General features: G+C 39.4%; 1 protein-coding gene across 3 annotated transcripts in view; it reads left to right on the forward strand.

Annotated features, from left to right (window-relative positions):
* The window catches only part of LOC114134312 (AT-rich interactive domain-containing protein 1B-like), a 195,364-nt gene that overhangs the window by 11,465 nt on the left and 161,020 nt on the right, over positions 1–22,879 (forward strand). For all 3 annotated transcript variants that reach the window (XM_028000831.1, XM_028000833.1, XM_028000834.1), the window contains exon 2: positions 18,870–19,073. In XM_028000831.1, coding sequence (XP_027856632.1) covers positions 18,870–19,073 — 204 coding nt within the window. The remainder of the gene's footprint in view (positions 1–18,869; positions 19,074–22,879) is intronic.

A 22,879-nucleotide genomic window follows, 5' to 3' on the forward strand; every position in this document is an offset into this window, starting at 1 on the left:
ATTCTACATTCCAGCCACTCCTTTGGCAGAAACTGGATGAACTGGAACAGACACTGACAACATGAGTGAACTTTATTTTGAAGCATAAATGTCTTATTTCTTTAGGATATTAATTCTTCCAAAGAATATCAATGCGAATGGCGGGGGCAGATGTTGGCTGTGCACGTTTAATCTCAGGCCTGTGCGTTCGTCGCTATGTGAGCTTCCCCCTCCCTGCTCAATGAACATCCATTGTTACTGTTGGCTAAACATGCAAAGGTTACTGTAATGTCAGACACATGCCAGAGGGGAGTGTGGAATACCACATTAACATAATCCATAGAAGACCTTCCCTTTCACAAACGTACCCTCGCTGAGCTGATCGCCACAGCTCTGCTGGAGCACGTGCCTGCTCTTGCCTTTGCAGCGCTGTGTGAAACCAAATGAAAAGTTCTCTGCATAAAACACCTGCTAAAATGTCGGCTTAAGTTATTGACCTACATTTTACCTTGCTCGTGTAGAAAGATGCAAGATATTGTCATTTCTGACCTGTCACTGACAGACTTAGTGGCACTCATGTTCGGGATGTACAGTATATAAAGCCTCAAAATAAACTCTTATGGTAGGATAATTTAACACACCAAAAAATTCTAAATGCCTCTTTTATTTGTTGTTTTTTTAAAAATTACAACAAAAAAAGTTGTTCCTCAGAAAATAACTGCTGCTGGCCCAATCTCTGGTAACTCTAAAGATCACATTAAAATAAATATCACAGAGTTCCTTTTTAAATTTGTACTTTTAACATTTACTTAGTTTTTAGGAACTCCAAAGTTGTAATCCTTCTTTTCCTATTTCTCAACTACATGAATATGACGTGACACAGAGGACCATTTCTTTTAACCACTGGTCACCAGAATGGATCCAAATTTATCTTGGCGCTAAACTGAGTGTGCAGGGAAGGTAGAAGAAAAAAAATCTTCAAAGTTCACTGTTGTGAGCTGCTGGAAAGAATGGCATGTAAGGGTCATTATGTTTCCAAAACAAACAGACACTATTTACATGCCAAGCAGTAAAAAAAGAAGAAAGAAAACTTTTCTGTCATCGTATCAAACACATAAACGTGGAATTAGCTAAATCCTACTGGGATTTTAACTGAATCTGGGAACTTCCATAAGATGAGACTAGAGGCACTTTCACACCAGAGCTTAGTTTGTTTTCTTAGATTGTCTGCCACAGACCAAACAAATAAGCAAAACCAGGTGGAACAGAGTCTGTAAGCAGTTGACTTTATAAACTAAATAAGCCATGAAATTATACATTTCTAACCTATGTGCAGTTGTAAACTTGAAAAGAACATAGAAAGGGATGTGTGAAAAATATGTGGAAAATAAGCCACACCCATTGTTTAGCACGGTGGGGGATCCATGATGATTTGGGCCTGTCTCTCATCCAAAATGAACCTTGCTAGAGCGCCTTTCATCATACAACCCTTTAAATACCAGACTTTACTAATCTGGTGGACTTTATCAGACAGCTGAAAATGGGTTGTCAGTGGTGCATGATTATTCAAAACATATGGCAAAATCAACATAGCTAAGCTTCACCAGACACAAACAAACAGGACTTCCTCTGTTCTCAGACCTAAATCCCACAGAAAACATGTGTGAGTTGAAGAGAGCAGAGAGAAAAAGATTTTCCCACTGAATAAATATACTGCAGCTAAAGGTTAAATGTTTCTAAATTTTTCAGTTCGAGATTATGCTACCGCAATAAAAACTGAATTTATTGTAGGGCCTTTTATGCCAGAGATGCTAAATAAACCTAGTAGTGTTTCAGTAATTCTGTGGTTGTTTATTTAAGTCAGTCTTTCCAGCAGTAACCATTTTTTTTTCTTTTTTAGAATCACCACAGAAATGAACACAAAGCAGCCGCTGGTCTAATATTTAAAACATTCAGTGTTAATTAGATGTTTGATGGTGGTTGAGACATGCTAACATGTTGCCCTCTCACCCGCTGTGGTTGGAATCTGTGCCGACAGTCGGGGTGATTGTTTTGATAATAACGTGTGCGCCCAAGCCAGATAAGAAAGCTCTCAGTGCTTGTTTTTTTTTTCTTTTTTTGGAAAAGCATTTTGTGTATTTGCAGCTCAGTCTGACTTCAACGGTCAGCATTATTCTGAGAAAGCCATTGTTTTCGCTCACATAACTCATATTTTAATTAGTGCGTCTTTGGAAACTCCCTGCCTGTGTTGTGGGGTTTTTTTTTTGTCGGGCACTGCAGACTCACACAGCTTCTAGGCATTTCTCAACTTCTTTTTTTAACACATCGGCCACATAAAAAAGATAAATAAATAAAAAGCCAAGTCATGTGTGGAAATTGTTTCAACTTTATGTTTTTCTCCTTTATATTTTAACGGCTAAAGCAACCTTCCTTCGAGTGTTTCCAAGCTTATGTCGTTCTGTCTTTTGGACGCTAGTTGTGGTTGACCTTGATGGGTGACTACAGTTCCTACTCATTAAGTAGTAAAGATGAATGGTTCCATTATAGCAAAGAGGGGAGGGGGCGAGTAGGGCCAATTAGTGGTAATTAACAGCGGAGATGGTGAAGCGCTCTGGAGGGCACCCTGACCTGGACTCTGGAGGGAGCAGAGTTGCGCAGGGAGCTTGTGTGTGAAGGAAGTTTACCTCAAAAAGTAATGAAATGATGTGTATTTGTATGAGATTGTGCAAGATGTGTGTGCTCATTATCAGAAAGATAATGCAGACATTTTTGTATGGTGGCAGATGGAAAACATCTCATGGGGATCCAGCATGTTTGGTCAATTAGAGGTGATGGGGTCAAATGCTGGCAACACCTCGCTTTGACTTTTGACTCCTGATGTGATGCCACTTTCCCCTTCTGCCACCCTTTAGTTAGGCCGGAGAGTTTGTTAGGTCTGAGAATACAAAGACCCCCAAAGGCCAAGCCCGTATATCTGTATGTGCTAATGAACATTGTATTTTTGTTCTTAATTAGGGATTTTTGTTTTGTGCTGATATACTAGTTTTCAGCATCTCATCATCAAGGTGAAATTCAAGGGTGTTCTGTGAGAAAGTATGGTTGTGTACTTTCTCTTTTTTTCTCCTCCTTTTTCTCGCTTTTGATTTACCCTGCATACAAACACGCAATGCGAAGGAATGATATGACATGATAGTTCAAAATGACTAAATATGCAGTACGATAGAAGATAGTATCACACAACAAAAGATTTGACATAATATGTTACATGTTTTATTTAAGACAATATTACTACAATGAATGGTACAATGTCATACAAAGGGGGAAATAACTAAAAAAATTATAAAAAAATGTAAATATAATTGATTTTATAAAAAATATAGTACAATGAGCTGTATGATAGAAATCAAATTTTATTTATAAAAGCCATGTGTTTAATTTTAGGTCAAATTTGGCAGCACATCACACTAGTGTATAAATAAATTTCTCAAGCTGATATTTTGAAGAAAAAGGCAGAGTTCAGCAGTGGAGAGACATAATATTTTTCTTTGTTATGAAAACAATTTTTTAATCATCAATTTTCAAAATGTTCAAGGGACTAAATAAAAACATTCGATCAGACTTTTGCAAATCCTGTTTCAGAGACTGCTGCACTGCAACACAGCGCATCCTCCTCGATCACTACAACATAAAACTACATGGAAATTCTTGCACTTCACCAAAGCAATTTTCAATTTACTTGGGAACACACAGTTGTGCTCTTACTTTAATAGTCATGTTAGAAATGGTACTTTCAGGGAGAGAGAACGCATTTGTTAAGAATTTTTCTTGGTATTTGTCAAAGTGCTGCTTCTTTCAAATCCACTGAAATTGCAATGCCTGCTAAACAGACGACTTGAGGAGTTTATAAAATATTAGAAGTCAACTGTGCATGGGAAGGAATATTTTTTATATCGCTGGCTGAACAAGTGTGTAGTTGTATTTGTGCAGCTGCCTCTACCTGCATGCCTGTTTAGACTTTTAAGACATCTAAAGTCCCTGTTGCTTCAACATATCAAGACTCACGACTGTATAGTGGTGCTGGATATGTGTGTGTGGTGTGGGAGGGGGATATAACGCTTTGAGGGCGGTGTATATAATAGAAATCATTACCAGTAATGGCCTTGTTCCCCACATCCCTCATATTCATTCCCTTTTCCTCTTCTGACATTTATTTCCTGACTGCTTGCATATCAAATATTTAAATAAACAGAATCGGAGGTGGTGGTGGTGGGGGGGGGGTTCAGTTGAGTTTTGCCTGGAGGAGATGGTGGGAGAAATGGCATAGGGAGAAAAAGGGATGGATGATGACATTCATTTTTGAAATGAGAAAAAAAACCCAGGATTGGTTGGGTGTGCTAGTGGGAGGAAAAGCAGCCACAGCAGCATTGGAGACAAAGTGGGAGTAAGAATGCTTCGCTAGGGTCCAGTCACTTCAGATGGAAAGGGGGGTACCTTGTTTGTTGGTTTACAGCAGGTAGCTGTGGTGACAGACAAGTGTATGTGTGCATTCATTTGAGCACCCAGACTTTGTTTCAGGGCTCATCCGCTTTTGGTTTTCTGGGGAGGCTGCATGAGGATGTGGAGGAAGGCTCTGGTGGCTTGTAAAAAGCAGCTCTCAGTCCTGAAGGCTGCTTGAGAATTGGTTGCATGGGAAGCGGCAATGAGATCAGAGGGCAACACAAAGTAACAGGGGGGGTGGTAGGTGGGGAGGGTGGACAGACTTAAAAGAGAGGTCAGGACAAAGGAAGGTCTAAGACATGGAGAGCTGATGGAAGATCTGTTTCTTCTTTCCTCATATAGAAGATAGAGAGAAGAAGAGACTGTAAACAGTATATATATCTTTTAAACTGACTGACTGTCCAGTTTCACTCTAGCTGGCATCAGTGGCCGGCCCATTAGTGTCAGGCTAATCTTAAAATAATTAATTGTGAAGTCGACGCTTTCTAAAGAGTATTTTAATTGAATCCTAAATTAGGCCTGTGAAAGAGGACATGTCCTGCTTTGCTGCAAGTCTGTTCCCATTCTGCTGTCACACACACTGACACACACTCCGGCATGAGCTTCAGTGGGTTGCGTGTGCAGGCATTCAAGAAAAAAAGAAACAAAAAAAAAGGAAAACAACAGGCGAAGGAAATGCTAATGAAATGCATATTTGGGGAGAGAGAGGCCATCTATAATTTAGCTGCGCTCTTTGTGTGTGAATGATGTGTATGCAAGCGCTGTGATTTATTTTTTGTTGTGAAGAGGGGATAATTCTGTCAGAGTAGGCTTTTATTCTTGTAAACAAATGTGTGGAAAAAAAGAGCCAAATAAAAGTGTGGTAATAAAGTAAACAGAATGGTATGAATACATTTAGCTGTTGGCATGAATAATTTGTAAACAGGAAAGTGGGGTTTGATGAAAAAGAGATGACAGAAATGAGAGCTATTATGTAGCCTGATGAAATTTTGGGTTTGGGCTCTACAGAGTTGCAGTTTTGTTGTACTTACTTTTAATTTTTTTGAGCTTTTTCTCAAACACTCTCTTAGAAGATAGCTTTAAAGCTACTAGCCAGACCTTTCTGTGAAATCAATCACTCACTTCAGAAATTATTTGTCTCGCATGGAGCAACAGGCGATGGTCAGCTTTCTGTTTTGCTATTTTTGTTGTAAGTCAATATTTAATTAAAATCATTCAAAAAACAAACCTCCACACACTTTGATGACATTACACAAGGCATAAGGCAACTTGTTATAATTATTTTGAGTACATTTATTTGTAATTTTCTTGTTTTTTTCTCTTTTGTGTTTAATAAAATACCTCCTTAAAAATGCCGGCTGTTGGTCAAATACACACAAAACAGTCTTGGCATTTTTGTTTTATAGTATGCTTAATACTTTGTACTGTGTGAAGTCCTCTAGTTTGTTCCATGTTTTTATGCCTGTTTTTTAGTCAAATTCATCCTTCAAAGGACTTAACTAGCTGATCAATTTGATTCTTCTGGCGCTTCTGATGCATTGACCCAACTTAATTCCAAGCAAAAAAAAAAAAAAACTGTGAATTTTTTTCTTGATTTTAATTCAATTCCTATTCAAAGTTATTTTTTCCAATCCCAGCTTATCAGTTCAACTCATGTGCCACCTGTGATGTCATCAACTCAAATACATATAATTTGTTTTCTTCAATGTGCTTTTACAAACATTGCACTTTGTTAAATCCTGCTGCAGAAAGCCTTACTTCATAACCCACCTGTGCTTAATTGTCAGTGCAAATCTGTTTAATAAACAAAAAATACACCACTGGCAGTTTTAACAGAGACACACACAACACCTAATGAGTCCTCATAAATAAAGCTCAGTTTAAAACACTTCTGGCAACAATGCTCTTCATGAGTGACCCCTGCAAAGCTATAGGCAATAGAACTTGCTGGATCAAAGCTCTTGGAAAAGGCTCTACCCTCTATAAATGTCGGCCCAGCTCCATAACCCCGGATGGAGTCTGTTAAAAAGGATGATACAGGATCTGGGGTCAGGAGACAGTTTGGCGAGGCAGCACTGGAAGCAAAGCAGCCCACAGATGTCTTTCATAAAAGTCAAAAGAAAAGACAAACTCTTAGTTTTTTTAATTTATTTATTTTATCCACTGAAATGCTGTTTAGTTTCAGAGTTATCCAAAAGTTATCCATTTATTTTGGTTTGAAAAAAGCACATATAAAACACTGGATCTAGAAAACTCTGCCACAAAAACTTATTTATTTATTTTTTTAAAAATAACTCAGAAACTAGTGTAACCACTTCACCAACATGTTGTTCCTTGCCATTCACCCCAGTGAACATGGCCGTGCACTTAAGGCACCTCTGTTTTGGAATTACTTTGTGAGAAATTACATATGGTAATCTGTCTGCATCTGGATGACAAATCAAACGTTCCTTTAGCTGTTTTCCAAATGTTTGAAACCTGCTCAGCTCTTTATTTGGCCCAGATCTGACAGCTACAGACTTGGCTCAGAACATCCCATTTTCTCCCGGGCTGGCAGAGATGAATAACAGCAGAGAGGACAATATTGTGGTCCAGCTAAGCACGACTGACTCTTCTGTCTCTGTGATCCTTCTATCAATAAGGAACACAGGCCTGTCAGAAGGCCTGCCAACAGCCTGGCTGTCCGTGCAGCCTGCTCTCTACGCAACATCTGGACACAGATGGTACACACTGATCACCAATACACACACACACACCCCCACACGCACGCCCACAGTACATGTTTTACTCATACTGGCAGACGTTCACAGACATGCTGCGCATTTACAGTTTGTCAGAGTGCCAATTTCTTGTTTTTGCACACACAAACACAGTTGGCTCACATTTGTTTTCTACCTACATGTTACAGGTAAGCTCCTATTTTCTATCACAAAGTTAGACGCGCTGCGGGAAGAAATGCTTCTCCACAGGAAATTGAAGCTACACATTCCTGAGTAAATCTTGAATATATTTAACTCAGAATTATATAGAGTAGGTTCAAAAAAGATTGCTGGGTGCTGTGCCTTGGAGCATTGTCTGCCAACCAGAGGCTGCCAGTGTGGTTTGTTTAATGATATATTTTGACCCGTCTTTTGCTGTTAAAACATAAGCATCCATGTTTACTCGAGTGAATGTAGATCCGTATGTTAACAGTCCAGAATTATAAGATTTCCAAAAGTCTTCCAACCTTTTCAAATACGGCATGTTTTCTGGCAGACACAGGTTTAGAGCTCAGATAGATTAAAAACAGCGGCTTTGCTTGGTTTTGCATTATTATTGTATTATTTCAGTCACACTCGCTCTCACGCATCTTGAGTAAATCAAAGTCATGTTATAGAAAAGTATATTTCATTTTCATTTTAAATTTATTATTTTGAAAAGAAAAAAAAAGATTATGGATCTGACAATTTAGGTTGACTGTGGAATCTAATGTTAACAATTAGCTTTCTGGTAAAACAGCAGTGTCTTTGTGTACTCCCTTAAAAATACATATCTTTGTTGCAACTTTGATATTTCAAGAGTCTGCAAACAATTCCAACCCAGCATCTTTAATGACAGAGAAACAGAGACCTCAACAGAATAAAACAGAACAATGTTTCCATGTTCCATTCAGTGTTCCTGCTCAAAGTCTTGCTCTCTCTTCCTGTTATCTGCTCATAGTCTTGCTCTCTCTTGCTTTCTCTCAACCTTAATCAATAACAGCTGTAGACACCCACTTCCGACAACTTCTTTTGACATTAGCAAATGTACTTAGCTAATTTTGAATCTTCTGGAACAGTATTCACATTTAATTGTGTTGCCAGCTTGACCTGATGCTGCTTAGTTATGGTTCATGTCCTGATCAGTAAAACATCCAATTTGTGAATTGCCAATTGTGCAGTTCACCATTCGAGCTGAAAATAATATGACTCCTGTCACAACAGCTGATTCCTCTGTGCAACTCCGCAAAATCTGTCTTTCAATAAAACATGAACGACAAAAGTCAACAGGGCATTCATGCTGAAAGGCTCAATTCACTGTGTGATCACACTGCTACAAACACATTGTGGCTGATAAAAAAACTCTTTTCATTTATTCCAACTGAGACTGAAATATCCATGTTGAAATGTAATGAAGTCTAAATAACTGCAGTTTCCCAGTCATATGTTATTCATATGGTCCACCGTAAACATAGCTGCCCTGGGGGTCAGAAATAATGGGAGTAAATGGTGGAGTTCCCTGTGAGTCAGAGGTGTGCATGTGCAGCCAGGCCATGTATCAAGCTTCCCAAGCCTGGAGCCTCTCATTGATCGGCCCCCAACCCTCCCCTCATGATTTCAGCCAACTTCAGTGATTGATTCCCAGTCATGGCCCAGGAGATTGGAGGCCTGGCCTGGGCTCATGGAGCCCGGGGCCTCCCAGAGGGTGACCTGGAGGGGGCTGCAGATGGAGGGAGAAGAAAAGCTTATTTCCAGAGCCCATAACCTCAGTCCAGAGGACCAATTTTGAAGAAGCCTTCACAGCAGGTATGGAGGGCAAGGAGACACATTCATTACAGGAGAAAATTAAGGCCACATCTGCTGCCTGCTGGAGTGTTATATGGATCTTTGGGGGGAAAAACAAGATGGGGAGTTGTGTGCTTGAGAATATGCGGAAGGTGAGAAGGTGAAGGGATATTGGTATGTGAGGGTTTGGAGAGGAAACAAGTCTACCTTTGCAAGCTATTACACTGTCTGTAGTAGCCCAACGCTAACACGCATTCACAATGTTCAAACCTCTAACACGCTGTGCTTCACTCAGCTTCACTGCCGCTACGCTTCAAGAGGACGCCCTCTGCGTCTCTTTACGCTGGTTGAGCAGAGCAGGAAAACTTATATGAAAATCAATTTTTTTTTAATTAACTTTGTAAATTTCCAGCTGAGCTATCAGAGGCAGGGGAGCCTTGTGTGTCACGCTGAGTCCGATAATGAAATCAATCAGGTTCAAATTGTTTCAGGTGACTATTAATGAGTATCTAATATCAGCCTGAGGAGGAAGGTCAGGATGGTTGTTGTTTTTTGTTTTTAAAGTGATGGATCACTTGCCTGAGAAACATAGATAGTTACATCCAGAGGGACTGGGTAGTTCTCCAAAAGGAAAAAAAAGTTCATGAGAATTCATGTTTTCATGGGAAAATTCTTTAGCTGCATGGCAGCAGTGACATAATTTCCCTTTTCCAGCTAATCTAGGACTATTACAATATCTCTCATAATTGCCACATGAAATCAAGGCACAAGCCAAATAAAAGAGAAGGGAGTGTATTTTTCCTTGCTTTACATGCTTCAATATTCAGGATTTTTGCAGCTGCATCTTCTTTAGTGGGCAGCCTCCCTGCCCGAGGAGCTCGTTAAGCTTTTCCTTAAAGGAAGACTAATGGATGAAGGAGAAAGTGGCCCCTCAGGACCCTTTAGCATCATTTCGGTTGGTCTTCACGCTTAGTGTTCATTTACAAATTTTCACCCTATTTTGAGCACAGTAGTGTTAGTAGCACTAACTAACGCATTCTGTAATACACAGGAACTTGTTTGTACTTATTTGTGAAGATATTTTTTTCGTCTCTCACAATACATTCCATATATGGGAGAGATCCAGTGTGCAACTTTAAGACCATCATTTCCACTTAACAACAAAATAGGTGGAGAGAGAGAAAAAACAAATAGATAGCTAAATTTCTTTGATGGATACATTTTTATTACCGTAATAAGCATTCTGAGCTGTATTTAAATGCATTACTCAATAACTAGGATTGAACCGGAATCCATGTGATTTGATTGATTTGGTTGTCTGTTTTGCATTCAGTCTACTTGGCTTTTAAAGCGGAGTGAGATGTAAATTGTGAATTGGCAATGTATTAGTAATCTATACTGTACTGCATTGATTTGAGTGAAAAGAAAAAAAAAATTTTAGTCTTTGAAAAATAAATAAATAAATATTCTTTATTATTTAAAAAAATCAGCATGTATTTGTCTTTGGGGCACCCCAACCCTTTTTGTGTTGTTTCCCCCACTTGTGTAATGTCGTCTCCCAGTTGGATTTTGTGAACATAGGAAGTTGGAGAGGAGCACATTCCTCTTGTTCCACTCAGATTGGATGATTTTCTTTTTACCCTTAAGTGCTGCTTTAGATCTTAATTGTCAAAGTAAGACTTTCTTGAGGTAGAAATGGAATTATTCTTGTTAAATATGGTTAAAAAACAGCACAGAAATAATCCATTGTTTAGGATTCTAGGAATTTTAATTTCCAAGTAAATAATCAAAACTGTAAAATCAGCTTTGTGCTCTAGATTGTATGCATTGTTTATTTATTTTCATCCATGAGTGCCTTCTTCCTTCAGTGGAAATCTGAATGAATTCCATCTGGGAAAACTGCATCCAGACAGGAGATTTGACTGCCAAATTCACAATGTGGCTCCTTTCACACATGCTTCCTCAACTGTTTGCACACGATTGCATTTTATTTGTTTTCATTCCCTAATGGCGTGTTGCAGGCATGTCAGGCGCATCTCGTTTTTGTCACTGAGATTTTTTCCATTTCTTCCCCCCCCCTTCTCCTTCTTCTTCGCCCAGCCGCCTCTTTAGCTCCCAGTTTCGGTGAAGGAAAAGGGCTCCGGTGACCCTGCGACCCCAATCTCACTTGAGACAGATGAAGCAGCCTCTCGCCTGCCCCCCCCCCCCCTCGCTCTCTCCCTTTCCTGTCCTCCGTTCTCCTCCGCTCCCCCATCCTCTCTTCCCTTAATGACGTCTTTGTGCGGGCCGTGACGAACCAAGCGCCTAGCAACTTTTTCCCTGGCACACACAGGGGGGGGTTCGGAGTAGCCAGATGAATTTCTGAGCGTGTGTTGTGTCTGCTGTGTAAATATTGGTGTCAACTGCAGCGGGCATGCCGATCAGCAGCTCCGAAGGACGACGCAGGAGAGACGGAGCAATTATGAAGCGTTGCGCCAAACACAAAAGAATGCACAACAACAACACCTTATCTGGCTTCTCTTTGTCTGCTTTTCTCTTTCTCAGCTCGTAGCCTCATTGGGAATCATGCACAGTGTATGTAAACAATTCACCTGCCTTTTCTGCACCTCTCTTCCCATTGCCAGCCACTTGTCATGCCTTTCTGCCTGTGCCATCCAGGCATGTTGGGCTGAAGAAATGTAATTTGGCTCTTCCTTTCTCCCTGCAGACCAGCGCTACTCTTCACACTGTCATTCCTTATGAGTCTTTTACTAACAAGGCATGCGTGCTGAGATGCGGGATCAGATTTAGTTGCAAGACATAATTTATGGAGTTTGTTGCTCTTGGAGATAAAGGAGACACATGGGGATGCCAACATGCACGCGGCACAGCTTCTGTGTTCTCGAGGTTACATAGATTTAAGTGGCAGATCTGCAAAAGCTAAGATTTCTAGTTTGTTGTCAGTATTGAGTATCTGGTTTGGTGAGTCCTGACAGTGGAACGAAGTGATGAACCAACACTAATGAGAGATCTATTCCCCAGGGAGGCCGGGCAAGGAGGAGTTAACAGTGCGCCGCTTCTCTTCTCTCTGCTTGATGACATCAGTATTGTCTCTGCATCCATGAAATTAATTTTTCTAATCTTAGTCAGCAGGAGCAGGGGGAATTTGCACACATTAGTATGGAACTCGATCTGCATTCGCCCTTTGCTGCAGTCTCTTCTCATCTTTGTAAACTTCCTCGTGCCACCTCGTCATCTTCCCATCCTATTTTATTCTTCATCTTTGTTAGACAATAGCTGCAAATGCATGGGACTTTACTGCTGAACACTGCAGCTTTGTACTAGAAGAAGAGGCAACACAGGACCCTGCAGTTCAGAAAGAGTTTGAGCGTGCTCTGCTCTGTATGGTGCAAATAAATAACAGAGAAGATGGTATGGTTTTTCCCAACAGACTCTGGCTGCAGCACTTTGAGTCTCCAGAGACAGGCGCAGCAGAGAGGATAAAGAGGGGCTGTTGACAATAATTATCCGTATTTGTTTCTCCTCACATGTGCACACATGCTAAAACGGTTTCACTGTGGCTTCCTCTGCAGTCTGGAAAAGTCTGGAACTTAGGTAGTATCCAGGTTTAGATTAGCTAGGGAAGGAGATACAGTATGAGAAATATTTGTAACCACTTCTGTGTAAATGTTCTGAAATTTACACACGTCCATCCGTTCATCCACCCATGCATCCAGTGTGTGGTATTTACAGTTTCCATGTTCAAAATTTGACCACTGTGGAGATATGTGCCATAGATATTGTCAGAATTTCAATTTATTTGTTAAAAGTCAATTAAAATGGACTGCAAACTCTCCAAATTTGAGTCTGGAAAATAGTATTTTTAGACATATAAAAAAATATTTGTGAACCCTGTTAATTACAATAAAATGTCACAATTGAAACTCTGCAGAGTTCACTCAGTTCTAAAAAGCATTGATTTATATATAAATAATGATGTGAAGACATAGAAAGTAATATATCACTTTCTATGTCTTCACATCATTATGTTTTAGTGCTTTAACATATTTCCACATGGCTACCTTGCAACATTTGATATCTAAACATGCTTTCCTTTTAACAACTCAGAGTATCCTCAAACCTCTCAACAGAAACTATTACCCAGCTGACACAGAGAGAGAGAAAAAGAAATCCTGCAGCAGCCAGCGTTAAACCACCTGGTGATATAAAGGATCAAAATAGTTTGCTGAATTGCTCTTTTGGGGTTCAGCCAATTTCAGAAGTAGCTGTTTCTCAATAAAGCAGCTTGTAGCCCATAAAGAACATATGAAGGAACATCTTTTATTGCATCGTTGTTTGTGTAGACACGGCTGTGCTGTTCGAGTTTTTAAACCCCCCCCACAGAAGACGGAAGCAGAGAGAGTCTGTGTTTTTTCAGCTTTCTGTAGATTGTGGGTAGTAAAAATCTCAAGACAGAGGCTGATTTGGAAAGAATCATGCCTTGCAAAATAATTCACCCGTTAAAGATTTCTGCATTTTCTTACATTAAAATGTATTTAATGAAGATTTGATGTGATACGACACGCAGCAACTCATAATCGGGAAGTAGAATGAAAATGATTGATGGTTTGCTTTTTGTTTCTCAAATAAAGACCTAAAATTGTAGCATGCATATGTATTCAAACTCCCTGACTCAATACTTTTGGGAACAGCTTCTCTTTGCAGTTATAGTCATGTGATGTATGCTTATAGAACTTTTGTAGATCTGTTGAAATCTTCCCTCACTCTGCTTTGTAAAGTAGCTCAAGCTCAGCCAGATTAGACAGAGCATTTTTGACCATCTTTTTCAAGTCTTGCCACAGAATATCAGTTTAATTTATGTCTGGGCCATGCTAACACATAGTTATGCTTTGTCCTAAACCACTCCTTTTGTAGGAGACATACTGTATCTCAAGTATTCTGCAGCATCTAGCATGTTTTCTTCCAGTATTTTCCTCTATTTAGTTCCATCCAACTTCCCATTAATTTGATGCCACAGGGTGTTAGTGTTTTAACCCATTAAGAGTTTTGCATCAATAGTTTTTCATTAAAATAATTCTTCCAACTTAGCTGTAGATATGTGCAGCTCCCCCACAGTAACCATGAGCGTCTTGGCTGCTTTTATTTCTCCCATTATTCTATTTGGTAGTTTAGGAGAAACACCACGTCTTAGTAAGTTTGCAGCAAGGCTGCACAATATCAGAAAAACTATTAATTGAGATACTATGGCTGAATATTGTGCTGATAATATCGACTTGTTCTTTTAACTTTTTTCCATTGTCACTATTTTCCAGCTCTCGTTTATGAGCTTCTGCTTCTTAGCTACTAAAATAGATGCATTGTGTGGCCATTGAAGGTAGTGAACGCCCATAAAAACAGACAAGATATATTATTGGCATTAAGAATTTGCATCCATGGTACTTCAGATATAATATCATACCATATATTGCCTCCAAGCAGTCTTTTGAGAGGGCAACATTCCAGTCATGATTATAATTTAATATCTCACAACTCTGACTTGTCGGCCTTGCTCCATTATTTTCATGAGGCTGTTTCTTTGACAATGTTCTCTTTCAAAACTGAGGCCTCCAAACAACAGCTGGTTTATCACTAAGCTTTGACTAAACACAGGTGTACTCTATTTACTAATCAGATGATTTCTGAATATGTTTTTTTGTTTTTATTTGCACTGGGTTTTACTTGTAGATATAATCATCCATAAGTAAATTCAAATTGAATGCAAATGTATGGCATAGCTTTTCAGCTTTATTTGAAGAAAATTGAGTGTTTTCGTTCTTTCCACTTTAAATATCCAATATTTTCCATCTGTAGCAAAAATACCAATAAGACATAGTGAAGTTTGTGGAGGTAACATACTGTATGTGTTAGGCATGCACTTAAAAAAAGTCATTCAACAAAGCAGATAAAAGCAGCACTACCCTCCCACCCAGTGTGTGTCTCATAATCCGTATTTCCCACCCGTTTGCGTCAAACATTTTGCTTTCTCCTGATTAACAACTTAGCACATTAAAGGGAGAGGGGAGGAAAATCATTTTTGGAACATAAAAAAATGTTGTCGATTGAGCTCTGAAAAGCAATTTGGCAGGTTTCACCCAACAGTAATTTCACCCATGTTCTCTTTTAATGGCTTTGTTTTGGAAGAAAGGGAGCAGAAAAGAAAGAAAGCTCACAAGAATCGAGAGGAGTTTATAAATTGAATTTTAAATTTAGCAGTTGAATTACTATTGTCTCCCATGCCTTTTTTTTTTCTTCGCCTGCGTTGAATGGCGGGTCCAGATGAACAAAAGTGAGAAACACGTTTGAAGAAAGCAAAAAAAAAAAAACAATTTCTGCGTAGTTCCTTTTTTTTTTCTTTTTATCAGCAGTTCCTCCTGGCTCGAACACTCTTCCCTCGGCGTCACATTCATAGTTTTTTTTCCCCCAAAGTACAGAACAGCCCTTCCTCTCTAGTTAAGAGGGAAAAAAATACATTTCAGTTTGTCAGGAGCTGTTGTCATTTTTTGTGTGCTCAGGGGTGTGAGGGAAATATCTCAAAGAACAAGGCACCAGAGAGCTGAAATCCCATATAGTGGAACTTGTCATGAGAGTTTTGGTCTTTTGTAGGCGTAGCGATGCGTAGAAAGTCGACCGGTGTGTCAGATAAAATTTAGCTGTGAATCTTATATCTTAGAATTTCCCATTAAAATGTTTTTTAAAACAGCATGGAGCAGAGAGGAACATTACGAGAACTGGAAGAGCGTGTACGATAATCTGTTGCTAACGTGTGTGTTTAATCCACTCTTTTACTTCCAAAACTCTGTGGTTGTTTTTCTTTTGTTTTTTTTTTCTCTTCAGTACCTCCCTAAGTGTAGGATTCAATGGCTTTTTTGCAAGCATGTGTGCATGCTTGGCAGCTGCATGAGGGGATTTACTCGTGTTGCACTCAGGGTTCTTTTGGCAAACCAAGGACCCCTTGAGATGAACTAGTGAACTGGACGGAGTTTGGAAACAGTGGGTTATTTTCCTCATATCCTAACTGCCAGAGTGCCATGTAAACTGAAGTGTTTTTCTGTCTACCTTACAGTTTTAGCAGAACATGTGCTGCCCTTTACTGATCCAAAGCACCATTATTGCTACGTTAGAAACATATGACCAGCATCTGTTTGAGAACATAATTCGCCTAAAAAAAAATATGAATCACCTCTTTTGTGTTCGGTTAGTTTTTAATACATTTCCATTCGGACTTGAGGGCTAGCTCTATTTTGGTGCTCCTGAAATTGAGTTAAGTTTTTGCTTATTAGTCCTTTTTAGTGTCTAACTGAAGCTTAACAAGCAAATATGAATAACATGATGATTTCTCTGGAAAAGTGGAAACAGACAAGTTGAACTTAAACCATTAATGTTTAAAAAGTTGGCATTACACTTTTATACAAGAAATGAGTTGTGTTTTCCCTTTTTTGAAATTTGAGCAAAAATTACTCTTTTGTGCACTTTACTTCTTAAGTCAATAATTTTGTGAGATAATTTTTTAAAATTATTATTATTTATCTTACATGTTGTACTATTTTTATTATAACATTCATTTTTTTATCCTTCCCCCAAAGTGTTTTCAGTCCTGAGAAAGGATAGCTGCAAAGGCCAATCTTTAACTTATGCTTTGTTTAGTTTGTCTTGAATGTTGGAAGTCGGCTATGGGAATGACACCACGCCTGGGCTGAGCTTGTTATGGTTGGAAAACCTGTGGGATTTACCGTATTCTCTAGACCATAAATCACTCTGGAAAGAATAAAAGAAGAAAAAAAAATATCTTCTTAAAACTTGGAATTGTTTGCAGTTTTTCCAACCACTATATTTAACTTTTTGTTAGCACCAAATTACATTAGTCAAACAAGAGCTATAAAGTTTTATTTAAGCAAGACTTAGTGAAAACTCCTGACAGCATGTTAGTGTTTCTGATCTCAGTTAAATTGAGGAGTTTGAATAGAGGTTCATATGATGCACTGACCTACATTCATAATCTTACCTGAAATAACAAATTCGACTTCTTATTAACATTAAAGCTTCATGCTGTAATGCTTAGCTAAAATGTTTAGTTATGTGAACTCGTGAATTAAGCTGACCTTAAGCAACAGTACTTAATTCTGATGAAGGAAAGGGTTAATGCTGCACCACTGCAGAACCTGTTCTTTATCATTTGGTGGTAGAAACAAAGAGCACTGGTGCTAAGCAGTCACCAGACCTGGTACAGGTTTCACTGAGCAAAACTGTGAATAATTCCCTTATTAATAGCTTCGCGTGAGAATAAGGATGAAATAGAAAGAGGTGCACCTTATGATTTCAACCAGAACCATGTACCAGCAACTAATTAAATGTCACATTTAACTACTGAAGTCCTGATTATGTGAACCATGACAGGATAACCCTCCTCACACCCGCTCATACACCTCCATGCTGTGAAATAATTTCAGACACTCATGAACACTCATGCCTCTCTCTCTAGCTTTCTTACACCAATTTTCTCACTATCCTCACTCTCTCTATTTCTAAATCAGTTTCTCTTTCTCCATCCACTCTGCACTTTGTGAAATAGTCCAAACTATCCCATGCACATGCCTCAGTAAGCAAAACCCTTTTTAAAAAGTGAAGCACCTTGGCCATCTACTCGTAACCAGCTGTATAAAGTGCTCCCTTCCCCTGACATGTCTTCTTGATATTAGCCTGGCAATATGAGGCAGCTGCAATTTCTCCTCTACGGTAGACGAGATGATATTGAGTCGGGGAGAGGAGAGGAACCAAAGGAGGAGGAGGAGGGTGGTGGCAGTGGTGGAGGAAGAGAAGGCAGTTAGTTACAGAGAAAGAGAAGAGAAGTGAAAGTGTGTATAAGAAACAGTGGAAGCAAAATGTCATAAATCACTCATGATCCTACATGGCAGAGACAAAAGGAAGAGAGCATGAAAGGAGAAAGGAAAGGCAGAGGAATGTCACTTTATCTTCCCTGCAGACTGACAAACTACTGGTGGATTAACATTAGCCTGATGCACTGTACAGGAATTTTCCAGTGGCTTACTGAGACCCCAAACAAACCCTTGAAATTTCACTGACATACTTGCTATACAATGGGATAAGAAAGCCCTGGAAACATTTTCTTTCTTCTCTTTGAATTTCTTTTGGGGGAGGCTTCTTATAATAAGAAACCCAGCTCCAGCAATGTGCTTTTTGAAGCCAATATTGACTGCTTGGTTACCTCAATTACCAGACTCCAATTTATAAGTATGAAATGTTTTAGTTGTAAGAAAAAAAATCTGCATCCTGCATAATCCTTTTCATATTTTAGTTCAATGATTGTTCTAGACATTTTGTGTAGTTTTTATAGAAATCTTTATTATATAGCCTTTTATCATATTTTATATCCCGATTCATTCAACTTGGGCAAATAATTTGGTGGATCTGGTTGCCTTGCAGTTTAGGGATTAATTTGTCTTACAAAAGGAAAGGATGGAATATTATATAAAGTAAATAAATAAGTGCTTCTGCTAGTCGACTATAAACTGTTTTATGGCATTTGAGACAGGAGCTATATAGTTATTCTTTTTGCTACCAGTTACTTTAAACAGCATTTAAAGCAGTTTTAGATAAAGGTTTTGTTATCTTTAAATATTAATGTAAATTCATCCTGTGAAGTTTGTGTGGAAATAATTGGTTTCTGGATGGAGTGAGTTTGCTAAGTGGGCTTTTGTTTGGCATTCCAATACTTTAAGCAGTCCTTCATCCGGTCCGTGGACAATGGTAAACAAATAACGACACTTTTTGGCAATGCTGATGCAAATAAATCCCTTTTCTTTCCCTGCACAGGTTCCCTCCATGGATTTCATGGCTATGAAGCGCTCACAGATGTATGGAATGACCAACAACCCGTACTCCACTCCTCAACAGCCAGGTGCCGGAAATTACCCCTCAAGCCAACCATATGCGTCACCTCCTTCACATCGATATCCAATGAGCATGCAGGGGAGGAGCCAAATGAGCATGAGTGGCATGCAATACCCTCAACAACAGGTATGTCAACAGACCCAAAGGCTTCGAGTTTGAATTGTGTGCATTAGGCTGATGACTTGTTTCAAGGTGAAGCAAGGTTTTTAGAAAGTTATGTTAAGTTCCCTTAGTTTAAAGTTTGTTAAATGAGATACCAGACTTTTCTCTGGATACAAGAAGTGCGGAGTAAAGAGGCTGGCCGTTCCTCATGTGCTTCCACACTCGTCTGGCCATCTGGCTTAAGTAAGGCTACCACACTGTGTGAGTGCCACATATTACTATGATTAGGGCTTGCTACTTTAGATGGCCTGACAAATTGACCAGGTAATGTTGACTTGGTAGTCTATGAAGAACAGAACCACATAAAAGTCTAATATTCTTTGGAAAAACAGGGAGAGTTTTCATAAATGTTATGACGTTTACTTAAATCTATGTATTAAAATAACCTTTTACTACATGCAGTAGTCATGTTAGCAATATGAGTAATTGTTGCTTTTCTGTTCCTAATCAAGAATTTGATTAGGTTACACAACTTTTGTTTGTGTTAATATGCTGAATTTTTTTTTCATTGTTGTTTTGTGGTTCCAGTTATTGTTCCTCATGCTATGTTTGGACATTTAGTTTATGCTTCGGATTTTCACCTGATGTTTTTGTTATTTGGAGTTGTTGTCTCAAACAGTGTGTCATGGCCCTGGTCCTGATGGTCCACTGTCCTTCAAAGTTTATGTGTTTCCCTACTGCCACACACCTGACCAGAATAATTTGGTGATTATCAGGGTTCTGCAGCACTTGATGGCATGCAGTCACTAATGCTATCATTTGTGGGAGCAGAGCTTTTTCTGAAACACAATAGTCAGTGGGTCTTGAGGATTGACGTAAAAAAATAAAAAAAGCTGGTCTAAAACACCAGGCATATCTAACATCCTGGACTGCTGCCATGTTTCTCCTATTGTTTGTTTAATTCCTGTGAAACTCCTTGCTGTACATGCTGAGTTTGATGGTTCACCTGGCTGCAGATGCACTGAAGCGTGTTTAGACTTTACTCTGGTTTTCCATTGAATACATTTCTGTATACTTATGCTTGAATCTGCATTTATGCAGAAGTAGCTGTTTAACATTTGTGTTGGCCCACATCATTGTGTCTTTGCAACACAATAGACCTGTGAAACAATGGTGCTTGTGTCTGCTTTACAGTCTTAAGTAAATCAAATTTCCACTATAAGGTGGTTGGTTGTGTGGTTGCAATGAATTTGTGTGACTCGATTGTGACAGAGACTGAAGGTGTGTGTGTGTGTGTGGATGAAAACATATCTTCAACAGTGTTTTGTTTTAGGTGGGATAGAGGGATAGATATACTGTTCCCCACTGTCATATTTGGCTGCTATATTTAGTCTGCCTGGGTCAGTTGGTCTTGACTTTAAGGCTTTTCACTGGGGCGACTGAGCTGAGCTTCCACACATAGCAAAGCTACACAAACAGAATGAGAGAAAATCATATCAACTCCCAGACTTCCTGTTTTGTGTAAAATTTATGTAGACATCTGCAAACATGCAGCAGGAAAGACTTGCTTTACACAATTGACTCAAACGTGATTCACATCGGATCTTTCTAAGGAAAGCGTTGTCGGATACAGAACTAATGAATATGAACAACAAAAAGCAATTTTTTCATTTTAGTTTCCAAAAGTGATAAGTCAAAACTTTTAAAAGGAGATTTTGTTTAAATAGGATTATAAGCAGTTAATACAGTCGGTGCAAATGATAACTTATTTGGCATATTTATTTAGATCTAATTCAGATTTGTTGGTCTGACTGAGGCTGACGGTTAGTCAGAGAGGGACCAAGACCAAAAGGGACTCTGGTCTCAAAAATATCAGAACGTTCGCAAGATCTCAACTACCTATAGCGGTTTATATAATCTCACTTTTAAAAAAATCTATGCCTTTGAACTGAGCTGGTTCTATTGCAAATGGGTCTTTCTGTTTCATATATAGTGTTTTAGTAAATTCCTTTTGTGTTGAAGCGTCTGTTCTGGTAGGTGACTTTAATGCAGTCCCAACTCAGTCACTTCAAATCTCAGCCTTCATTGCTTTATGTCCAAAACCCCCTCTGACGCATTTTTGTGATGACAACACGCTCCCAAAATGATCATTACTGAGCTCAATAAGGGGTTTCGCGTTATGAAATACACACAGTTGGGAGCGGGCGGGGGTGTATATGTGAAGACATGCTGTGCTCTGAGAGTAATACCAGTGCACAAAGACAGTACAGTCAGTCAGACATACACAAGAAAATACATCCCTGGTACTATTTTGTGATGAAATCCTCTGGCGTATTTCATAGGGGAGGCTGTGGTCGGGGTAGCAATCACTGCATAGCGTTATGGAATGTAATTAGTTCAAATAGAATTAGTTGTTCACTCTGGCTATAGCCATGGGAACTGTGCTTCTAAAGTTTCTAATTATCTGGCTCTGGCTTTAAAAGCAGCACCACCGCATTGCCTATCTGAAGCCGGTGAAATCTAGCTCACGGTAATGAGTTCGGAGGAGGAGGTTTAATTCCAACCTCTCAGATGAGCGTAATGAGCCTCACCTAGAGAAAAAGCGGTCAGGGGTCTGATCAGGCAGCAGAGGAGAGGTCCGGGAAATGAATGTTCCAAAATACTGTGTGCGGGAGAAAGCACAGCATGTCAGCTCCTGAAGTGACTGTTAATTACTTGCCAAAAGACTCGCTGAAATGCGGTTTGGACAAACACGGCCAGAGCTGAATCTGAAAGCGGAACAGTCGCCCTCTTTCCCAAGCGTGGATGTTGTGAAACTTTTCCAAGATCAGCTGTAAATGCCGATCCAGGCTGCTGCTGTATCAGCAAGGGGGATTGTGGGTGATGTAAGGCACAGCACACACTATCCCCCATGATGCATCACACTTCAGGGCTGAGACCCCGGCTTGTCGTAGACAGGCATGCTGAGTTGTTGCCAAGCAACGTGACGTCAACAAAGGCAAGCGTATTTGTCTGTGATTTCCCTGGGACGGAGCGACTGTGCCGGCCGTCTGAGTGTGTGTAGGGGTTTTAACAGTGGAACAAAAGGTCCTATTTTACTGTCTTTCAGTGCTATGATTGAACCACACAAAAATTAAGCGCAATTTATTTAAAATAAGATATGCTTGGTAATATTTCCTTCACCAGGGTTATTCAAATGTGTGAAGACCTGATTTCTGCCTTTTAGACACACATCTCTGGGTGTTTCATATACACAGGGATTGAGTCTTGACCACTGAGGACCCTAGTTTGGTCCTCTGACCAACTCTTTCCTGCCACTGTAACAGAAAATTTCATTTTAACTATTTCAATTAAATTTGATCTAAATAAGGATGGATAGTGTTTTGTATAAATGAATGTTTTTCTTTAATGCTTGTTACTGTGCAAGTGTTAGAGAGCCTGCAGCTATGAGTAACTGATAAAGAAGAACTAGAGGTTTCTGTTGGAATCCTTGTCAGCTCTCATTTCCTGCCATACATGTAGGGTGTGGGTTTCCAAGAAAAAGTCTTAACTAACAATCGTTCCCTCCAATGAGGTGAGAGGCAGTTGCATGACACTGGATAAAGATGTGGCTCTGTGGTCCACCTGCTAATAGAGATAAGTTCAGACTTGGGGTCTGTTCTTTTTTGCTGTGAGTATATAATCATGCGATCTGTGTTGTTCGGGGCTCTTCTACTGACAGTGTTCAGTGACATGGGTCTTCGAATGCTTTTCCCTTCGAATAAAAATAAAGACAAAGATTAATCTTTCTCTAGTTACTGGAACAGACTCTCATTCTTTGATAACATAAT

This window comes from Xiphophorus couchianus, chromosome 19 (genome assembly GCF_001444195.1).
Source record: "Xiphophorus couchianus chromosome 19, X_couchianus-1.0, whole genome shotgun sequence".
NCBI lineage: Eukaryota > Metazoa > Chordata > Actinopteri > Cyprinodontiformes > Poeciliidae > Xiphophorus > Xiphophorus couchianus.